The 23,572-nt window shown below is 33.6% G+C and overlaps 2 protein-coding genes across 2 annotated transcripts; both read right to left on the bottom strand.

The window, feature by feature from the left end:
- Positions 1-6,978: 6,978 nt before the first annotated feature.
- LOC127790157 (probable arabinosyltransferase ARAD1) lies at positions 6,979-11,559 on the bottom strand. Its single transcript, XM_052319451.1, has 2 exons — positions 10,030-11,559; positions 6,979-7,943 (listed from the first exon to the last, which is right to left on the bottom strand). The coding sequence occupies exons 1-2, from the start codon at positions 10,939-10,941 to the stop codon at positions 7,386-7,388; spliced, it is 1,470 nt and encodes a 489-aa protein (XP_052175411.1). The 5' UTR covers positions 10,942-11,559; the 3' UTR covers positions 6,979-7,385.
- Positions 11,560-12,132: 573 nt separating this feature from the next.
- LOC127790158 (NADH--cytochrome b5 reductase 1) lies at positions 12,133-21,970 on the bottom strand. The gene is made up of 9 exons (XM_052319452.1): positions 21,681-21,970; positions 21,318-21,459; positions 21,104-21,194; positions 20,946-21,023; positions 17,446-17,526; positions 17,238-17,327; positions 13,345-13,410; positions 12,761-12,847; positions 12,133-12,650 (listed from the first exon to the last, which is right to left on the bottom strand). Exons 1-9 carry the CDS (start codon positions 21,787-21,789, stop codon positions 12,558-12,560), a joined length of 837 nt encoding a protein of 278 aa, XP_052175412.1. The 5' UTR covers positions 21,790-21,970; the 3' UTR covers positions 12,133-12,557.
- Between the last annotated feature and the right edge of the window lie 1,602 nt (positions 21,971-23,572).

Here is a 23,572-nt window from a genome sequence, read left to right as displayed (position 1 = left end):
TCAATCTCATTACATTAATAAGAAAATGCTGAATAAATTCAATCACTTAGAATTAAAGAAGTGGTTAAGGGATCTTCTTTTAGAAATTCCATTGACTTTGAAGAATGTGAGTTTTAATCTCTTCATTGTCATGGTCAAGTTACTTTCGTCTAAGCATATATAGAGATATATATAATGAGAGTCAAGACACATAAGTTTTATACCTGATTATGTGAGAAAATTAATCAAAGATGAAATAATTGCTCACACATTTGTGAAATTGAATAGGAATTCTCAGCTAATCCATTCATTAAGACTCTCATAAGAGATTTAGTGAAATTGACTTTGAGAATGATGGGGTTAAAACTCCTAAATGAATTCACTAATGATGGTAATCCTAACCAACATTATGAAATGAGTACTTTTGGGGTTCAAATGATAACAAGTCATTGATAAAAGGATGATTACATATTTAAAATAAAAATTGGCCTAAAAGACAAGGTAAGTACTTATTGTCATAGTTTTAATGGATGAGTTTTTATACTCTTAATGAAGTTCAGTTCTAGGAACAAGTATCTATAATGTGACAATGGCACTAAAAGAACTTCACCTATATGAGTTTCGATGGTGTCGCTTCAATTGAAAACACTACAAAAAAATTGGTATTTAACGGTGATTCTTTTGCATTTAACGACGGTTTTTAACTGCCGTTAAATCAACCGTCGCGAAGCATTTAGCAACGATTTTCACCAACCGCTGGAATAATCACCATAAATCATATTTTTTGCGGCGATTTTAAAACCGCCGCAAAATTAATGATTTAGCGACGGTTTATAAAATATATAGCGATAGTTTCTAAAACCACCGCTAAAATTAAAAAAAATTAAAATTTTTAATTTTAGCCACTAAAATTAAAACAAAATTAAAAAAATTAATTTCTCCCACCTGCCCGCGTCCACTCGCTTGGACTCGCCTGTGCCCGCGCAGCCACATGGCGAGAATTTCCAGCCTCCCCTTCCCCAGTTTCAAACCCACGACTTTCACTATACACGTGCATACGCGTGACAGTCTGATCTGCCAAGCCCCCATGTTATATAACCGCATATATAAATTATACATCAAAACAACCACTACTTTCTAGAATTATATTTTATATTTTTTAATATAAATTAAAAAAATTAATTAATTTATTATTTTTTAAAAGAGTAAAGGAATAAATTAAAAATAAATTAATTGAATTAAATTAACTAAATTAATTGATTAAAAATAAAAAAAATTATATATTTTTTAAAATTATTAAAATTTTGTTAAATTTATTTTTATTTTTATTTTTTAAATTAAATTTTTAATTAACTAGTAGTGAACCCATGTGATATATAGGAGAGTTTAATTTAAAAATAAAAAAATAAATTTATTATTTTAAATAATTTTAACAAAATTGATAATTATAATTTTTTTTAATCTTTAATCATGTTGAAAAAATGTAAGTTTACTTAATTATTCACTATTCAATATGCTAATGGAGAACACTTTTAATTCAATATATTGTCATTAAATGTATTAAATAATAATTAACATATTAAATAGGTCACTTGAGAAAATACATATAAATTTTTTTATTATATTATATTTATTTATAAATAAATATTATAAAATCTATAATATTTCCACTTAAAAATGTTCGTTATTTTTTCTTTATTATATTATAATTATAAATATAAATTAAAAGTCTTAAATATGAGTAAGAATAAGTTTTTTCAATAATAACAAAATTTTAAAAAAAATTAATTTTGATTTCTTTCATGGTCTTAAAAATGTGATACCTTAAATATTAATTAGCATTGAAAAACCGTAGCATTTGACAACCTTAAATAATTTTTTTATGAATTTGTTAAGGCATCACATTTTCAAGACTATAATATAATTATTAAAGTAATTAATAATTAATTAATCACTACCTTTGATTTAATGCAAGTTTTTGAGGGAAAAAATTCACTATTGATTGACACTTGGCAAAATACTTTATTTGACTATCATATTTTAATCGTGTTTCAAGCCTTCTACAACTTGGAGATTTTCTGCAAAATTTTCTTATTTATTATTTTTGTTGTTTCATTTTAAGTTTTGTATTTATTCTTCATAATTTTCATTATTGTAATATCCCCATTTAACAAGCTACAATAACCACCTAATTTTATCCTTATATTTTTCCTTTTCCTCCTTTTACCCTCATTTTAAAAAAAATCATTAGAATCTAGTAGTTAGTAACTTTTTTTTTTCTTTCTGGTTTGAGATAAATCATCGTCGAATCAAAGATGAGGAAAAATGTAAAGATATTTTTGTTATATTAAATTTTTTAGCATCTTTGAAGTAATGACAAAAAAAAAATGAAATTAGAGTTTAAAATAAAGAAAACTTCTATTAGTTTTCAAAATGTCAAGGGTGCATCTATTTCTTTACCAAGTCTCAAGATGGTTGAATGTATTTTAATTACCTTATACATGAACACAAATACAAGGAGACGGTGGACAACAACTCTAGTAATTACTTTTTGAATTTGCATCAAACAAATGTTAGATTGACTTTAAAAAAGTTTAAATTATAATTACAAATCAAGGATTTTGATTTATTGTTCGCATCGAATAATAATTATGTTATCCGATAATGACGTAACGCTGTCACGTCAAGGCAACAGAGCCCCCCACACTCCCTATATGAAATTTTTTTGATAAATATTGCTATAATATATTTTAATATCATAATTTTATTTATTGAGAAATGTTATAAATAAATTATAACTTAAAAATATTTTATAAAGGAATATATATTTAAATAATAATTTATAAATTAATACTATTTTATATATAAAAACTAAATATTATATATAATTGTTATAGATTAATTATAATTACCTCGATTACAATTAGTTACAATTACAGTTATTTTTTGATGATTACTTTTTTAATTATAACAGAATTTATACCCATTTCATTTTCTTTTTAACCATGTCTGTCAAATAAGAATATAACCAAATTGATCAAATTTTCCAAATTGAATATATAGATGTTCCCATTTCATGTTCTTTTTAACTTTGTCTATCAAATAGGGGTATAACAAAATCGATCAAATTTCCCAAATTGAATATATAGATGTTCAAACTAGATAGACTGAAAAATCAAAAAAAAAATTAAAAATATCAAAAATTTTGAAAAAATTGTTTGATATTTTTTATTTATTTATTTATTTATTTCAGTTTATCTGGTTTGAGCACATCTATTCAATCGGGTTGGTTCAGTTTTTAAAAAAAAAAATGATCTATTCGGTTTGAGTAATTCGATCAATTCAGTTACACCCCTATCTAATAGACACAATTTAAAAAAAAAATCATGAAATAGGTACAAATTCTGCTACGGTTAACAAAGTAAATAAAGTTTTAGTTATGATTACAATTGTAAAAAATAATTGTAATTATAATCGAGCTAATTATAATCAGACTACAATAATTATATATAATTTATAAAATATTATTTAAATATATATTCTTTTATAAAATATTTTTAAGTTGTAATGTATTTACAACATTGTTTAATAAATAAAATTATGACATTAAAATATATTATATATAACAATATTTATCAAAAAAAATCATATAAGGGGGTGGGATAATTTTGGGGAGGGGGCTCTTGCCCTGACGTGGTAGTGCCACACCAACATCGAACAACATAATTGTTGTTTGACACTAACTATAAATTAAAACCCTATAAATGAGGTTAATATAACTTTTTATTACCCCCACTAACCCTTAATGATCTGATTTTTTTATTTTTTTTTTACATTTATCAAAGTTTTCAATGAACTATTTCACCAAGATATATCATAGTGAAGATTGATGGGATCACCAATTGAAAACAAACCAATTTCAATCTGATAACTAGTTGCGAGGGAGAGGGTTTGCCCCTCAAATTTTTACACTCAAATTGGGTTTATTCATAGTTACATAAAAATAGTAAAAAATAATTTGAGATTCAACTCCTAAAATTTCATTAAAAATTTAATATACCTAGAAAAAATACAAATTAAAAAATTTAAAATATTTTAGGAGTCAATGTTCAATAGATAAATAATAACTTCACAATTATGTAACTATTCTATAATATTAAGACTTGTAGAGGACAATTGAACAAGGTTTTTTAATTTCTTTTAGAAATATTTGTAATATTTTTATTCAATGTCGACGTAGAGTTTGCTTAAAAATTTTGATTTCGTATAATATAGTTGAAAATTCATATGAAATTAATTATTTTATTAGCAAACTTGTGAGTATTTTTCCATCATTATTAACAACAGGTCATCAAAGAACATATACGATAGTATTTAAAGTATCACTATGATAACTTTTAGTGAATTTAGAGACTTAGGTTCGAATCTCAAGCATCAATTGTGCTCCTCCATCAGGACATAATAATTCAAAATAAAGGCTGAATAAGCTAATAGTTTTGTTTCAAAAGGTTGAAAGGGTGTCCATAGAAAATACATGAGTGTTTTATACGACGTTATAAATTTAAATGAAAGTTATTAATCAGTCAACCTCAAAGACAGCACACAGACTATAATTTATTGAGGGTGATTAAATTATCCATCAACCAACCCCAAGATGACACGTGAACCAATTAAAGAAGGGCACATGATCTATCTGGGAGTGACACGCAAACCAATCTTAAGAAACTGACATGGAGACTCCTAAGGTGCATCTGAATCCACATGGCAATACATACATCACGCTCTAACCACCAAAGCACATGACCCTTAGAATGGCTCAGCAGCATGGGTCTGGCACTACGTCTGGGCCATATCCTGAGGTCTTGTTCTAAAGAAAATTGTGCTTAGACCATCCGAGGTATAAAAACCCTAAATTTTTCAAAGGAAAGTAAGCATTTACTCCCACTCTTCTTCTTACTCTACTTGTCATGCTCGTTCTGCTAACTTGATCGCTGGAGTCTACGTACCCCGAGAGGACAAAAGCCCCAAACTTGAGGTGGTGCATTGGACTCCAACTTTCCAGCAGCATCACTTGACGCGTATTATGAGGCCAATTTTTTGCCTTGTCATACTATGTGTTAAGTCTCCTCTCCATAATGCCTCCACGCTAAGCACCTTCTGCGAGAAGCCGGCAAGACAATCTGCACAGGGATGCATCCAGCTCGCATGCTCCTGTGCCTCCCCTGAGTAAGTGACAAGGTAGCAGCTTGCAAACTTGGGGTTGCAGGTGGAGTTGGTAAATGGGTTGGGCAGCCCATGGGCCCACCCGACTCATAGCCCAACTCAGCCTGACCTGATACTGTAGAAAACGAGTCGTGCTGGACCAGTGTTTAGCGGTCTACGGCTTGGCCCGACCCACCAAAAATGGGGTGGTCCACCAAAATAGTCCATCAAAATGCCCCGATTCAGCTCACCTTGGCCGGTTTATTAAGGGTCATAGGGTCATGCCAGACTCCCATTTTCCATTGCCCGGTCCGGCCCACATTACCTCCCTCGTGGGTCAAATTTCGCTCGACCCACGATATGTGTGAGCCAAGCGGGAGACAAGCCAAGCCTGGCCAGCCCGCCCATTTTCCATCTCTAATTGCAAGACATTATTAGCCCAAATGCTCCACTGTTTTCACCAACAACCAACCTCCCGGCAACATCAGTAGTATGTTTTAACCATTCAACATAATAATAGTAGCTGTTGAGAAATCAGGAGTGTTGAATCAAGTAGATGATTTTGTTTTCAAATAATTGGCAGCCAAACAAATAAATTAAATGAATAATTTGATGATAGGAGTTGACTTCCCCTTGGGAACAGTGTAGATGAGTATAGACATTATTACCAACTAAATCTCATCTAATTCTGAGGAGCTCATAATAGAGGCATCACAATTTGCATTGAATAATGGAAGAATTAGGTAAGACAGTAATGGACTCAAAACTCAACTGAAGCGTCAGCTATAAAGTGCGAGCTACTTTGGGGACTTGGTCGACATTATTGTGATCTTATATATACTTCAACTCAATTGGAGGTCCCATTCTCAATTTTTTGTATATGTATATATAATATATACACCCCATCATATTCATATCAACATGCATGCTTCACCATGATTTTGATGTTAAATAAATTGGGCATCAATCTCAGCCACCTAACCATGAAAATTTAGACTTTTGGCCCTTAAACCACGAAAACTTTACTAAGTATTTCGTTGCTATATTAATTTGTTTCATAGCAAGAGTCTTGTATTTAATTTAATATATTACAACAGCAGCAATAATAACACCATCCAAGTACTAGTTTGGTTATTTATTGGCTACATGAATATTAATTTGTCATTTATTGTTATTTTATTTCCTATTATGTATAATAATTTTTTATAATCAAGTTTTTCTTTTTCTTTTTTTTTTATATTGCTACCTCTTTTGTTAAGAATCTATTTCATTCTCTGCTAATCTTTTTCTTATATAATTAAATTATCTTAATTATATATTTCACATCTCATCTTTAATATAAGTCAATAATCAGACTATTATAAATAACCTCATTTTTTATCATTCATCACGGTATTCTCCTCCTCCAATGTGTCATATTCCAATCTTCTTAATTTAGTAACCAATATTATGTGCTACACCACCAAGATTGTTTATGGCTATCTTATATATAGAAAAAGAATCTTCCCTTTTAGCTTTAACTAAATGTTACTATTACATAAAATGCTCGTACTTAGAACATTCTTTTGGAAATTTTATATGAAGTTTGTGTGTTTACATCCAATAACTTTTCTGCCAAAAAATAAGAGAATAGCAACTTTGATCTATTGGGATGAAAGAACAGTATTCAAACCCACTTAGACAAGAAAGCCATGGATAAACAGTTGCAACAAATGGGGATAACTATCTTGTTTTGGGCCTCCAGAAAACTATGATTGTTGTCTTGGGCTGGAACAGAGCAACAAGAAACAATACCCAAATGAAAAAAATCTCAAAAATGCACTAGGAAGTAGAACCTGTCCATATAAATTGTCCATTGAAAGATGTACAGCTTTGGGTCCTATTTTCAGCAAGACATTAGCCTGAAGCAGGTACTAAGATCTCATTGCAATATTATGACAGATAAAGCAAGAAAACAGAAATGGATGAATGAACAAGTGACCCAAGAACTCCAAAATTTCAACCTAGCTATTTGGCAGCTAAATTCCTAAAATGTTGTTTATTTCTTCCTTTTCCTCTGTTCATTGCTTCAAGTACAAAACTTTTCTCCCAATATCTGCTCTGGGAATTTAGAGCAGCTTTACTTTCCACAAACCGTGCTTTCTAGATTTGTCACCTATGAAAGATGGCAGTAGAGAGGTCTAAAACATTTCAGCTTCTTTTGCTTACTCGGCCAAATTCCTGGGCAGTGGAACTGATCTTAGCTCTCCATCCTCACGAGTATCATAATGAGAGAATCGCTTAGATCTGTGTGCCTTCATTCGCATAGTGGGAGCCTTGCGTGCCACAGCCTGCCATATCATCTGAACTGCATCTCCTTCCTTTGAAGGGTACTGATACTCGAACAGATTTTCAACCTTTTTTAGCCTTTGCCACATGCGGGTCCATTCTTCTCTCCCAATTCCCCTAATAAGATTGACAAGGAATTTGTCCTTGAGGGCATCTGATGTGCGGACAAATACACAGAACTTGGAGTAGTCTAGGACATCTTCGTAGGGGAGCTCAATCTCATCACTGATGACAACAGGGACACAGTGGCTAGCAATGGCATCAAAAAGGCGGTTTGATGAGGGTGTATCACCTGCTATGTTAAGGCAGAACTTCGAGGAGCGCATTCCCAGAGTCGCATTACGGATTCCATTCTTTTGAACACTTCCAAATGCGAAGTGTACATCTTTTTCTTCTTTTAGCAGATAGAATAACTCTTGCCGAATAAAACCACCCTGAATATGAGAAACCGTAAGGAGTCTGAGATTCTTAGAGAATAAGGCATATATGCCACATGCCAGTAGAATACAAGAAATGCTTCCACATTCAGTCACTAATAGTTTTAGACTTTATGAATATGCAATGTAAATTACAATAACAATCACAAGCTTTAACCTCACTAAATGGAGTGACATGGAATGTTTAAACGCAAAATGTATTTGATGCCATAGGCAAAAAGTATTGAGTAATCAATCGTGTATAATACACAGATTCTTTTTTCTTTTTTCTTTTTTCTTTTTACTGTGCCCCAATTACAAAAGTATAAGGGCCACCTTGCATGACATGGCAAATCTCCATATTCCTAGGCTCTACATAGTTGTACTCCCCTGCCCATGGCCATAGAGTCAAAGAATTGTCTTCCTGAATATTACACATGTTCCTGAATAACAACATGCTACCTCAGTACATAAATCATAATCAGAATACATGGCCAATTGTTGTAGTGGTCTAGACCTTCCAATAGATCTTCAGTCCACACCACTGGTTTATCATTAAAGGTTTTACATATTGAAGCATTCCTCAGAAATCCTGGCCAATCACAACACAAAGAGACTGCATCTACCATCCCCAACCACATAAGACTCATTCATAACAGTTTCTGGAAATTGCCTCTCAATTTTTCTAAATCTTCAAAATCATATATACAAGTTTTATTGCAACTTACTATCATGGATGTGAACCCAAGATCATTCCAATATCCCAAAATGGCTTGCTTTATTCAAATATTACAACAATTAAATTAATATACAAGGGATATAAACCATTGCAATATTATAGTCTCAGATTCCTGAAATTGAAAAGAAAGGAGGTGCATGTAACAGAGAAAAGACAGTAACCAATCCTTGAATGCTTAAAAGTGTTGGAAAAACACTCAATATTAGATATATATATATATATAAATGACATTCTTGATCCCACTTACCATAAAGCAGCTATAGACCTATTTGATATTGCTGTGTTGTGGCCATTATGTTGTGTTGTGAAAGCAATGTTAATAAAAGTAGTGTTTGGTAAATGGGCGTGGTATTGTACTTATTAATGTTAAAAGCAAGTAATAAGTGATTGGTTAACATTTTACTATTGTGCTATAGATATGGAAAATAACTAAACAAAACACTAGTATATTAAATAATTTAAATAAATATTTTAAACTAAAGCTCCATTTATCATATTTGAAAAATATTTTACATCAAAATCTAAAAAATTACATAAAATATTTCGTATCTTTTATTTCAATTTTACACCTTCCTCTAATCTACTCTGTTGTTCAACAGGGATGAAGGGGGTAAAAAATAAATTTTTAAATAAAAATAACTTAACAAAAAAAAAAAAGCTATAATAAATAAATTAAAACCCTATTAAATAATCCTTTTTCATGTAAAAATTAAAAGAAACTCAATCTACTTGTTTAGAGGAAGCAATTGTGCTTTAAAAGCGAAGTTGCACTTAATGTTGATTTCTCAAATTTTTGGTAAAAAATTATTGTGCTTCAAAAATACAGGAATACCAAATAGAACCTACATCAATATTATCAGCATCCTCTCCTAGGTTGGTAAGAAGACTGAGGATTGCCTGCCAACTTTAAAACAGTAAACAGGGCGTAGATGGGCTAATAATAAAATTATCTACCTACAATTAACAAATCAAAACAATTTTTTCCCATCACTAGGTAAAGACTAATAAAAAAATTACTCTTAAGCACATTCAAATATAAGTCTTCATTCCAAATTTCATTGCATAATTGTTAGAAATGGATCCAGAAAACCACATATTGCATTACAGACCATAAATTTACATCATTTATATAACAGGAAAAGTAGAAAAACACCAAATCAGTATAACTAGATGCACGAACCAAGGCATGCCAAACAAATAATGAGAAAGCAGCTTTAGATAATGTCCATCCACAGGATGCAGCAAAAGTTTAGTCAAACTGATGAGGGAAACAATAATTACTGGTAAAACAAAAATTTTCTTTTTCCTCCCTTTATAATCCAAAGAAACAACTAAATTAGAGATAAAGGAAAGAATATTACGTACATCTTTTCTATATATGGCTCCTTGGAAATACAGCAACGTCGGGCGGCCATCAAAACCAGATGAATCATTAACGAAAGTTTTTACGACGTGTTTATAAGGCGCAATCACATCTTTGTCAATGTTTGCTATATTTGTGGGATACCTGCCAAAATCTGAAAGTATGTATGTTGCAGGCCAGAGTTTCCATCTTGCATACAAGAGGCTATTTGGATGATGGGCTAGAACTATATGGTCCTTTCCAGCTGACCTCTTCCATTCGTCTTGAGATGTCACATACTTAACCAGCTTCTCTTGTAGCAACTGGTCCGTGCTTCTTTTTTGGTTTTGTGCTACCCTAGAATGTCGGTTATAGCTTAGGGAAGAAAAGAATGGGACAAATATAACGTCAGCTTCACTAGAGTTGTGGACTCTTACTGCACTACGGGCATTAGTAGTCTCGGTGAATTCAGACGATAAGAGATCCAAGGTAAGCCAATAATCTATACTATGTTGCAAGTTTAAACCACCAGGATAGTGAGGGACTTCATTTCGAATATCAGGCCAAACACCTTTCCCCTCGGACTTCCAATCTAAGAGCTCAAAATGGAACTCTGCTGGTAAATCATACATGAAAACCTTAAGAACCATATTATTAGGATTACATGTCACCAAATTATCCTTCCTCTGTCCTTCCAATTCTTCCTCATGAATTACCCGGTCACTTGTTATCAAGGGCTTACCATGAGTTTGAATCTGAGATGCAGAATTCCCATCAACAATCGTCGACGAAAGCATTGGACGCAAAAATTTGTGGTCCAAACGCAACACAAATAACCAAGATAACATGAACAAGATTGATGTAACTGAAAACAAACAAAATAGTGATTTCTTCTGAAAAATAAGTCCCATAATTGACGACTTCCTCTCAGCCATTTCAACTTCTAATCCCCCAACCAACAGTACCTTCCAGAAATCATTGACTAATAATCCAAACTAAAAATCGATGGAACAATCCTATCCAAAACCACCCATTCTCTCGAAATTGGTCATATAGAAAAAAAAAAACCCAACTCTTATACAATCACCAGACGCAAAACGAACGCGAGCCCAGGTAAATTTGAATTCAATCGCAACAACCCAATATCCAAAAGGGGCAATGGAAGAGCGGGAACACCGAAAAAACCCACTTCAGAAACAATCGCCCAATGTTTAAGAAGAAAAAAAAGGGGAGGGGAGAAACCTAAATTAATTGAAATGCAATCTGAACAAGGCACTGGAGAAAAGGAGTTACGGAGGAAGAAAGGAGGATAATGTGATGACGATAAGAGTGTGAAAGGAAAGAAGGGTTCACCAGAAGAACGCTGGGAGACTTTTTGTTCTTCGTTTCTTTCTCCGATGCTCTCTGCGGAAAAATAGTGTATCTGTGGAAGAAAGCGGGCCTCTGAAGCCGTGATTTCTCTTGTTCTTGCTTCTGTTTTTGGTGTAGTGTTTGCCTATTTTCAGGGTTGGGCGTGGCATTTATTTTTTCTCAAATGATTTGGGGAAGTCGAAAACCTAAAATTTGTCATCATCTGTACAAAAACACCCACCAAGAGTAAAGTATTTTGTGTTGCTAAAACTAGAAGCATTGAAATTTAGATTAAAAAAAATTATTATAACGTTTAATATAATCTTTATATTTGTATTTTTAATACAGATAGCGTCCTGGGTATGGACAAGTAATACTATACTACTATTTAATTATTCTCAATTGTGAGAACTTGGTGTTACTAGCAATGTTAAAGTTTACTTGTTGAATGTTATCTGTAATACGAATATATTTGTTAATTATTATTAAAATCCAGCCAAGATTCGGGTGCCGGCAGGGGCTATTTTCTCTTTCAATTTCTTTGGATACTTTACTTCCACCCCCAAAAAATACAAGGTTTACCATTGGATTTATAAAACAAATATAGCCCAATATTTTTTAAAATAACCCACTTCCATTGGTATTGGTTTCTAGACAGACACAAATCTCCCATCCACAAGCAGGTTCATGCATATTTATTTCGAGCGTGACTGTGGATTCTCAAACATGGATCAATTATGTTTAACTCATCCATTGATAAAAGAAAATGTACAAAATTTTTCATGCAAAATAGGGTAACTGATCTATTGATGCCCTGAGAAGGGGAAAAACCCCATTACACTGAATTATAATTGCAAAAATATCACTGCTGCAACATTCTCTAAATCTAGCCAATTCATCTTTTTTGTGTTTTTTTTCTTTGAGCCGATCTCAAACAAGCTTCAATTTAGCCCAACAAAACTTGAATTCAACCAAACTTAACCGAATGTTCTCTGCCCAACAAGCTAAGCTTGAGCTGAGCTGAAGCTTATAAAACTGCAGTTATTATAAAGTTGTTCCCAAGAAAGTTCACACTTCTGCATAAAATACAGACAGTTCCTTTAAAGGCTTTCGATGCAGCGTACAGAAATCAAAACTGTGCTTTGCTCAAATCAATGAAAGGGCAGAACATGCCCGAATAGAGGACTAAATGACCCGAGTATCAGAACTGGAACTGCATCTCTGGTGCATATTCGAGAGCCTCAAGGTGAGCGGCCATGGCCTTGTTCATAGGCGGAGGGCCGCACCTAAGGATCTGCAGAGGGGTTCAAGAGATTGCTTCAGTTAAATCACTTTCGATCTCTTTTCTTCACTTGAAAAACAAGGCAAGGGAAGGTAAACAGCCTCCTATGAATTCAAACTTACCCGAATGTCAGGTCCTGGAGCAGGGCAGTGTGTTTGAATCATTTCCTTGGATACAAACCCAACGCCGCCATTCCACGATTCAGGAGGCTGCAGAGATATTTAAGCCAGCTGTTAGTTCGTCAGTAAAGAGAGATCCTATAAGCTCCTTTTTTTCGTCAAATTTTAGCCGTCTAACGGTGGGACCAATCTTGCAGTTATATAAGCCAACTCATGGATCAACATATTTTTTTACCTCATGGTAACAAGCTAACAGCTAGCCTCAATTGGTATATAATTGAACTTGGTTTCCAAAAATTGGCAGATCCAAGAAAAGAAACTCTGATGCATGAGTTAGCTGGGATATAACTATTATTCACAGTGACAAGCTAGTATGTCCTTGGTGTGCATTACACAAGGCGAGGAAAAACTATAAGAACAAATTTAATTCCCCAAACTGCACCAATCATTTGGACAACTTGATATTTCATAAGAGAGGGAGCCAGACAAGTGCACATCAAATACGAGCATGTCACAGATAGAGAAAAAGCGAAGACCAAACAATAGCAAAAATAAAAATAGGTGTTACACAATGAAAGGCAACCAACCTGATTCAGCACGTAGTAAACCTTGAAACGGTCGGGATAGTTAGCAGCAAGACCATCTAATTCTTCCTGTAAATGTCCAAAAAACATGCAAATGGATTATTTCTAGTCCCAATGCACTTTTCATCAATCGCATGTAGCAGTTATTACTTCTGAATCCATCAAAGTTCAAGTCAATACCAGTACCAATGCACTTTTGATCAACTCTTTTTTTTCTCTTTTTTGACAAGTAAATATATAATAAAATAGGCAAAAAAGTTGGAGGCAGTTGAACCCTATATAAAGAAAGAAAAGAACATCAAGAACCTATCGACAAAAATAAAAAGAGACTAGAAGGTTAACCAAATCCTAAACTGTAATGGTTCACTTGCACAAAAACTCTGACTCTCTTAGGCACACAAAAACTCTGACTCTCTTAGTCCCTCAGAAGTTATCAAATTTGTTTCATGCCTAATATGCCACATGACAAAAGGGAATAAACCTCCAAACACAAATAAATACCCCTCCTACTCCAGACATGAAAAACTCCAAGAATCCAAAAAATCGGTCACTGACATCACCAACCTACATCGATCACTGAAATCACACGCCATTGTACAATACAACAATAATAATCAAGCTATTCCCTGACCCTCTTACACAACACCTGTTCACCACAATCTGACCATGCTTCCTCAAACTATCAGATGTGAGGTATAGAGTCAAACAAAGTTGTCCCCACAAAAAAGTTTTCAAGGAAACAGCTCTTGACCTTTTATCATTCATAGGCTCATGGAAAGAATTAAATTAAGAGAACTATTTTTCACTAAGGGGGTGTTTGTTAACCAAGATAAGAGGGAGAAAATGTTAGATATGGGAAGTATTCCGGATGTTTGGTATTTCCAACGTGTTTGTTAACCTTATCCGACCATTTCCGGAAAAGGCCTCACGTGACCTCTTATCTCCCCCTTTCAAGATAAATTTATCCGACCTCCCCCCTCGGATAAATTTATCTTGCTCTTTCAAGATAAGGCTGAATTACTTATCTGCCCCTTGTAAAATAATTAATGCCATTTAGTGCATTTTAAAGATTTAAATTTATTAAAAAACCTTATTTATTTAACTCTTATAATTAATATTTTTTAATATATTTTTAAATTATTATATGTTTTGACAATTTTTAAAATTTAAATGACATTATTCATTTCATTGATTTTTAAAATTTAAATTTCTCTCTCAATATATATTTTATTTAACTCTTTTCAACTCTTTTTAAATTTATTTTTGAACATGAATTTGAAAAATAAAATATTATTTTTAATTTTAATCTTAATTTTTTTGACAATTCATATTAATCATAAAATACTATTTTAATCATAAATTTGATAATAGGGATATTTTGGTAAAAAAACCCTTATCTTGGTGCTTATCATATGTATTAACAAACACATGGAAAGAAAAAATACAATTATCAGTGGATTCTAAAAAATTTAACAAACAGTCTGATAGAAATCTTGGAATGCTTCCCAGCCTTATCTTGATCATTCCATATCTTGATCCGGAAAGCATCCCAATCTTATCTTGATACCACCTTATCTTGCTCACTTTAACAAACGCCCCCTAAATGGAAACCACACCCATCTGCCTCCCCCTATCTTGGTGCTTATCATATGTATTAACAAACACATGGAAAGAAAAAATACAATTATCAGTGGATTCTAAAAAATTTAACAAACAGTCTGATAGAAATCTTGGAATGCTTCCCAGCCTTATCTTGATCATTCCATATCTTGATCCGGAAAGCATCCCAATCTTATCTTGATACCACCTTATCTTGCTCACTTTAACAAACGCCCCCTAAATGGAAACCACACCCATCTGCCTCCCCCTACCTTACCAATGAATTAGAATGGATAAAAAAAAAAAGAATTAGACTGGATAAAGTCAAGAAAGCCATTAAAAAGAAATCAAGTTGCCAATCCTGGAGATTACGTTTGAACTGTGAGAAGCAAAAAAAGCTACTGATAGAACAGAAAAGATTAGAGAATTATTCATACAAGGGCCTATGGCCACACTCGTCATGGAGCTGGAAACAAATCCAAGTATTCATATTACCCTTTCTAAAGACCAACCCCGTACAAACACGCACACTATTGGTTAATTCTTAACCGCCCTACCCCCCAAACCCAAGGTGTCCTTTCTAAGTGGTTGATCAAGCACCAAAGAGTATACTACTGTTTGTAGGACAGAAAAGGAAGTACATAGAAAGGCAGTTAGCATAAGAGCACCACCAACTTGAGCACGTTTCTTCCACTTCAATATTGCAAGGAAACAATGGGTAAACATTTGTTATTAAGACACTTCCAAATACCAAGTATACCCCTCAACTTGTAAAAATTAAGTATAGAATGTCATAATTGTTATCAGTTCAACTTATAAATCATCTAACTTTAAAAGAGAAAGAAAAAATCACCCTTATTTCAGGGATGCTTTGGATAGCCACACATTGCTGGCTATGTCAAACAAAGTGGGGAAGCTCAGCTGATGTTAACAGCCAGTCACAGAATGTTCATAAACGGGTACACTTATGGTTCCTTAGTTATAATTGCATTGATTGAAGAATAAGAGGAAGAGGTTTTTTATCCAATTCCTACATTAACTATTGTCTAACTAAACAAGAGCTGTACCTCCTTTCCTTCCCTTATTCTCCCTTTTCTTCCCCTCGCAATTTCCTTTGACTTATCCAACTTTCTACTCATTTTCATCTATGAAAACCACGTAACAGTACCTCGAGGAGAAAAGATAGCTTCTATACACTTCATTAAGTATCAGTTCTTCCTTCATAATCTTCGCTTGCCAAATGACATGTATATGGAATTATGGACGACCCTTTATAGAATTGTTCTCATTGTTTTGAAAGTCATATCCAGTTTTTTATCCACTCCTAATATTATGATCTTGTAGCAAGCAAAGCAAGGATAAACTATTGATGACAAAACTAGGATGGTATTCCATTGCCACCGAAACATGTCACTAATACTAAGCCCAGCTAATCATGGACAGCCCAAAATTAAGTAGAAAAGATGAAGTTAAGGGCTGCACAGAAATATAAATGTCATCCTGCACAAGTTTTAAGCACCCTGTTTAGCACCATATGCACAAAACTTCAACTAGATGACTACTAATCTCACTGGTTCTGTTACTCCCACCTCTTGACCCTAGCATTAGTATTCTGGAGCACAATGCAGTACCAATCTAATTATGGTTTTCTCATTAATCTAGCCTAAATCCTCGTCTTGTATGTAGTCAGAATAACAGAGAATATCATTTACCAAGATTTACTCTTAGAATTTATCATCCTAACTTTTAATTGAAAATTCTATGACAAGATGCTTTTCCTGGCCTTTTATAACCCTTAAAATCTTAAGGTTTTGCAATTTGATAAAATAACAAGATGGAAAGAAAGAGACAACAGATAAGAAGAGAGAGAAGAAAATAATAGCTTAAGTGATGAAGAGAGAATTCAAGGTTCTTTGAACAAAACCTTATCCAAAATCCAATTTAGGAGTTTATGCACACGCAAAACACAAGGGTTCCTCTAGCACACAAGTTTCCCCGCTTTGTGATAGTCAGGGGAGGGTCATATTTTCATATTTCACTTTGCACATTCAGATGAGTTTTTTTCATGTTCTACATTTCACTTTGTGTTTTTTTTCTTTTTAGAAGATAACATGTAGGTACAATATAAGCAGACCTATCTAGTATCAACAATTGCAATTCTTGCCATTATTGGTCATACTTAGCTAGAAAAGAGAAGCTTTAATTTAATGGTCACGTGACCCATATGAACAGATGGGGAGAGAGAGAGAGAGAGAAAGGGGGGGGGGGGGGGGGGGGGGGGGGGGGGGAAGTATTACCTTTACAAGAATGTCCTCATATGTAACATTAGCATAAATGAGATGCACCTTTGTTTTATCTTTTGGATTCTCCAAAATAGCTCTTGCAACCTAAAGTGGAAACAAAATGGTACAGAAACAAAGTAATATAGTGTCCAAACACTTCAAACACAATGGTCTAAATCAGTAATTTATTCATGATAAAAGGTATAAATCCTGAAGTACATACTTGGAACATTGGAGTAATGCCAGAACCTCCAGCAAGCATTCCAAATGCTCTCACTTCACCTGGTTGATATCTAAAACGGCCCTGGAACAACAAAGCAGCCCTGGCATGAGCATCTTCCACGATAGTTGTAATTCATATCAATTAAGCATGAAGATGCACCCAATAAATCTGTTTTCTAATTTTATTTTTTGTAAGAAGAAAATCAATATTTGTTGTTAATATTGCCAACTTTTCAAGAAATTTTACGTACCATCACAATAATTTTTATCTTCAATTGCTGCACTTCCAAACTCTTATAATCTTTAAAATTAACAAATCATATGGTAGAAATGAAAAAGAAAAATAGGTAATGCAGCATTGTGACATTTAGGCCAAGTGATATTTAGAAATAAGATCACTTTTATTCATCTTGAAAAGAAGACTAAAGATGAAGTCCAATACCCATAAATTTTGCCGTACCTGTAGAAACTCTGTGAAGTTGATAAGTTGACTTAAAATATATGATTGAAAGTTCATGTAATGACCCGCATTTTGGCTCCAATTAATTAAATCTCTTAATGGGAAATTTTGAGATAAATTGGATTTTCAAGCCTAATCGGGCAGGACACAATCAAATCAAATAGAGCCGATAGGATTTTAAACGGAGCACTCATGGAGAGGAAATTCATGCCTAATGAAGGCAGGGACGATGGTTTAGAAAGTAAAGAAGTAAATGAAGATGAAGGGAAGCCGAAAATACCATGGGAGGCACCTTCGGTCGACTAAAGATGGAAGCCTAGGAGCTTTGGTTGGCTAAATTGGAATGAAAAGAAACTGGTCCAGCTCAATGGACCGGTTTGGCCAACCAAACTAATGCGGAAGGATTCAGCCCAACACACTAGACTGGTCGACCAGATTGGGCAGATTGGTCGGCCAAACTAGTGAAAAATTTTACAAATAATTCAAATTAAAGCGGGGTTTTAGGCTATGCTCTTGAGGATTTTAAGGCACAACTTTGGGCATCCATAACCAATTAATGGGGCAAGTTTAAGGATCAAAATTGGTCAATTATGGTGGTCCATGATTTGGTTAAATTGATAAGGAATTAGAGGCAATCAAGGAGATGGGACAAGAAAGTCTCCCAATATTTATCTCTGAAAAGTTTGGGAAAAATCTGAGGGATGAAATAGGAGAAAATGAAGGGATTAACATGCAAACCAACCAAAATAGGGGAGGACCACCAAAAATTGGGGTACAAAGACGAAAGAAGGGGATCAGGGCTGATGTTTTCCCTAATAGACCAGCTAACAAAACCTGAAAATGGCAGGAAAAGGAGAGAAAATCAAGAAAAAAAAAAGAGGGGACAAATCTGCAGGTTGTCTCCTAATCTTTGTGGACAAAAATGCCTCCATAAAAGGGACAGATAGGGCATCCGGCATCAAGTAAGGGCAATTGTGCAAATGGTAACAGGTTATATACGGCTTGGAAAATAGGGGTTTTCTTCTCATTTTCTTGCATGCAAGCTACAGAAAATTAAAAGGAAGAGAGGAAGAACATGGAGAGGATTTTGGGAGCTTGAGGAGAGAACTTCTTCCAAAGGCAAGGGACCAAGGAAGGAAGAAAAAGATCTTAGTGCTTGGAGATCACAATAAGTCTTTCTTAACCCCTTTTTTTTGTGCATAAAGCACAATAGCATAACATCCATGCCATGTGGTTTTTGTGTGCATAGAGCACAATGGCGCGGCATCCATGGCATGTGGTTTTTGGTGTGTGATGCATTTTATTTTATGCTATATAATTGTCATGGACATTTGAGGTGCATGGATGGATTATGGAATCGGCAAAGTTGTCCAGAGAGGGTTTTCATTTTCCGAAGATGGTGACCATAGAGGTTACTCCCTTTGTAAAGAGGGGGCACCGTCTTGGTCGAGGGGCCTGGAAGAGATGCCCAGTCATCTCCTTCAAATGACTGTGGAAGTTCCAAAGTACCATATCGCATCCTCACACAATCTTATAAAGTTGCATAAGATCTACATGAACATTATTAGAATACAATTAATTGCAGATACTTCTATCAGAGGATGAAATTTGCCCTCCCCCTTTCAGAGCCAGCATAGCATATGAAGGTTAGATTTATGCTTGTTCTACACAACCATGAAAAGTGAAAAACAGTGACCTGGTACCCCTTCAAGCCAAAGGAGAATAAGAATCCAAAAGGGCAACGTACTAATTTTCTTCCTGTCCCTCTCACATACTTTTAACGTTGTATATGATTATCACCAATTTATCAATCACAAAGGATATTTTAATCAAAAAATAAAATTATGTTTAAGAACCACTCTTGTTAAGTAAGATTTTTTTGAATCATTCGCACATTTACCCAACACCAAATCATTGATTTTCTGGCACCACCAAACTCTAAAAAGATGCAGTAGCTCAGACAAACTGCTTCAATTGATAAGGTACAATAAGTTAGGGTGTGCATAAAGTGTGGAAAATAACAAAATCTGCATAACTTGTTTCACATGCTGACAAGTTTCCAGACATATTCTTATTCATTAATAATTCAAAAAAATATATATAAAGCTTATTTATTAAAAAAAGACAATTTATTACAGGTATTTCCAAAGATCACCGACAAATCTTTGTAAGAAAACACCCAACACTTTTTATGCTAAATAAATTAGATAAAAAAATGCCCTTTATGGGTCAAAATAATTGGTTCCCTAAATAACTTGAACTTGTATACAGCTGTTTCGAATAGATTGGGATAAAAATCAAAGCCAAAATGAAGTGGAACAATTTGTGAATGGATTGCAGAATAATGTTTAAATACAAGAGCATCACCTATGCCACCTAAGATACATCATTACAGTACACAAAACAGGAATATAAATGTCAGATGTCTGTCCCAGTTTAGATGTATAAAGTTGACATAAGGGATCCATGTGCTTGTGATCATTAAGTCGCATAGTCCAAGATTCACTTTGCCAGGTCATTGGTTTGAAGATCACGATTTTTTCAACTTATAAAGTTCTGAGAAGAAGCTTTGTGGAAACCAACATCATGGGGCAGAGGGGCAAAAATGAAGTGGCACTTACCAAGTACATGCATTTGGAGGTATCACTTACCATATAATCAATACAAATTTCCACATAAAAAAAATATTTGGACATACATAAAGTCAACAAAAATTATGCCATACAACTAGGTGCAGGGGTAGCAATATACGGGAGTAAAACAAAACAAAACAAAAAAAAAAAAAAACTATTAGTAGTAACTGGATGTAACGTTAAATAAGTAACAGCATTTTATTCAAGGATGCGCTGTGAATCCTTTCCAGCACAATTCCTTCATCATGCCCACATTGAATCAAACCCTTTTTATGATAAATATTAAACCAGTAAAGTGACACAAATTCTCAACCTTCAGGAGCCGGCAGTACTCAACTTTTTTGAACAATCATGCATGTAACGCAGAACAGTTTGAAGAAATCAATATTAAAGACTACAAGTTCATACCTTTGGTCCCTTCACGGCAAGATAATCACCGACACGCATTTCCCGGAAATGGTGAGACATTCTACCTTGGGGATACATCTGCAGAGCCAAACAGAATCAGACAATCAATCCAATACACCCAAGGGCCAAGGCCAACATAGACTATTTTTCAAATTTACCTTTATGACTAGTTCAAAATGCCCAACATCTGAATCCAAGGTAGTAGGGGTGTAAGGTTTAATAACCTCGTCACCTTGGCTATCTTTACCCCTATTTTGACAAAGAAGACACACCAGATGGTAAGCATTTGACAACAGTTAAATCAAGCAAGGACTTTTAAAGTCTATATAGATCTAGATTATAGTTTATTTGCAGCTATTCAATCAAGTGAACCTGCAACTTATATGTTGACCAATAGGAAGGCCCAAGACTGAAGTGGGAGTAGGAAGCTCAAATCTGAATTTGGCCACATTATGACTGAGCTGCCTTCGCTTCACAAGCTTGAATTCCTTGAAGTTCTCAGGATCTAAGCAGCCTATTCAACAGCACAATCATATTATTAAAAAATACACACAAATTTGTGGACTTTTCCATGCTGACGTGATAAAGGTTTTGACCCACAAACATAATCTTTACGATCCTTCTTCAAGCGAGAGAAAAAGGAAAATGAGAGCGATGCTTAAGTTGGAAAGAAGAAGAACCCAGAAACTGTGAAATCAGAATAGGCCATTAGAGAGATGAACCGAAAATATTTACCTTTGGGTTTCTTATTATAGGAGAAGAAGTAGAGAGCAGCAACAGCAATGGCAAGGAGCGCAACAGCAACACCCGCGATCTGGGTGTCCATGGATTCCAAGAAATCCATTGTATTTGGTGATTTGGCAAAATCCCCAAATGTTGAGGCCTGTACTTAATTTAAGAAACGGGCACCGGCAGGGTAGGTGAGAAAAAAAGGGGTTGGTTGAACTTTGAAGGGAATTTGGGTAGGAATGGACCGAATGGTAACACGAGAGAGAGAGAGAGAGAGAGAGAGAGAGAGAGAGTAGGTGAAGAAACTGACGGACGAGCAAACACGGCGATCTGGTTGGATTAAAATATATCTTTTTAATGTGTTAAAACTCATTGATTGCAAAAAGTCAACGAACCATTTTCATAAATCAGTTTTTAAAAAGGTTAAATTCATATTTAATATTTTTGGGATTCGATACAAAAAAATAAAAATATCATTTATATTTTAAAAATAATAAAAATATTCTTATACTTTTCTTTTTTCTCATACCAAGAATAATTAGACGAATTTAAGGTATTTGTCAATCTCTTTCTTTGTCTTTAACTTAAGAATAATTTATTCATTAAAAATAAATCATATTTACACAAAAATTATTGCCTTATTAGCAATGCCCTTTCAAATTTGTTGACAAATACTTAGTTGGGTGGGTTATACAAAAAATTAAAAAAGGTTGGTTATAAATCGATTCTATACGAGTCATAATTGAATATTATCATTTTATATTATATAAAATACAATAAATTCTAATAATTATCTTTGAAGTTTCAAGTAATTGTAAAAATATTCTCATAGTTTGAAAATAATAATAATCTCTTATATTGTTAAATAAATTGACAAAAATATTATTTTACTCTTCATTTCACCTCTATTTCTAATGGTTGGTGAACAGCATTAGAAAAAATAAATGATGAATCACTAAGATTCATCATTGATGTAGATCTATAATAAGAAAGAGAGACCCACGTCATTGTCATCACTATTACAAGCAATTATTATAAAAAAAATAAAAATAGATAAATCTAAAAAATTTACATATAACGAACGCAAATCTATGTTTGTGTTATGAATTCATTACGATGAAGGCAAATTCAATCCCATTGCAATGAGGAAAGAGAGATAGTAGATACTTTCATTGTTGTCGCCATTATTACTATGAACAATTATCGGTTTTTCAAAGGAAAAGAGAGAGAGATAAAAGATAAACCCAATGAGTTTATCCATGATGAATGTAGATTTGCATTTATGCGATAAATTCATCTCAAATTTGATATGAATATAAATTCGATCTCATCATAGACCTTTAATGAGAAAAGAGAGAGAGAGAAAGCATATTCACCTACCATTATTATCACAAGCTCGACAATTGTAAAGAGAGAGGGTAGGTTCACCTATTAATTAATATTAAATTTGTATATGTAATGAATTTAGGGCAAAATATACAATGAAAGTAAATCCAATCTCATTGCAAATATGCGATGAGTAAGAGAGAGAGAAAATGAACCACATGGGTTTAACACGTGCATTTGTAATGAAACCCAAAGATTGATTATAGATATAGATATTTGATCATCCATTATAGATTTATAATGAAAATGGTCTCCATCCTTTGTGATGAATAAATGCCCTCGCTATTGTCGGGTCACCATGGACTACCACAATCATCATTGTAAATTGCCATGTTCTTGTAGATAGAAAGAGAAAGATATAAAAGAGATAGAAAAGAAAGAGAAAGAAAAATGAGAAAATGTTTAAATATAAAAATATTTGAATTAGTTTTTTTTTTTAAATTTAACGACATTAACTAACGATAGAAAAAAACACAACTAGCATTAACCCAGTGTCGGCCCTGAGCATAGGC

This window comes from Diospyros lotus, chromosome 14 (genome assembly GCF_014633365.1).
Source record: "Diospyros lotus cultivar Yz01 chromosome 14, ASM1463336v1, whole genome shotgun sequence".
Lineage (NCBI taxonomy): Eukaryota > Viridiplantae > Streptophyta > Magnoliopsida > Ericales > Ebenaceae > Diospyros > Diospyros lotus.
Note: the sequence above shows the minus strand (reverse complement) of the source record. Positions and strands in the feature narration are given on the sequence as shown.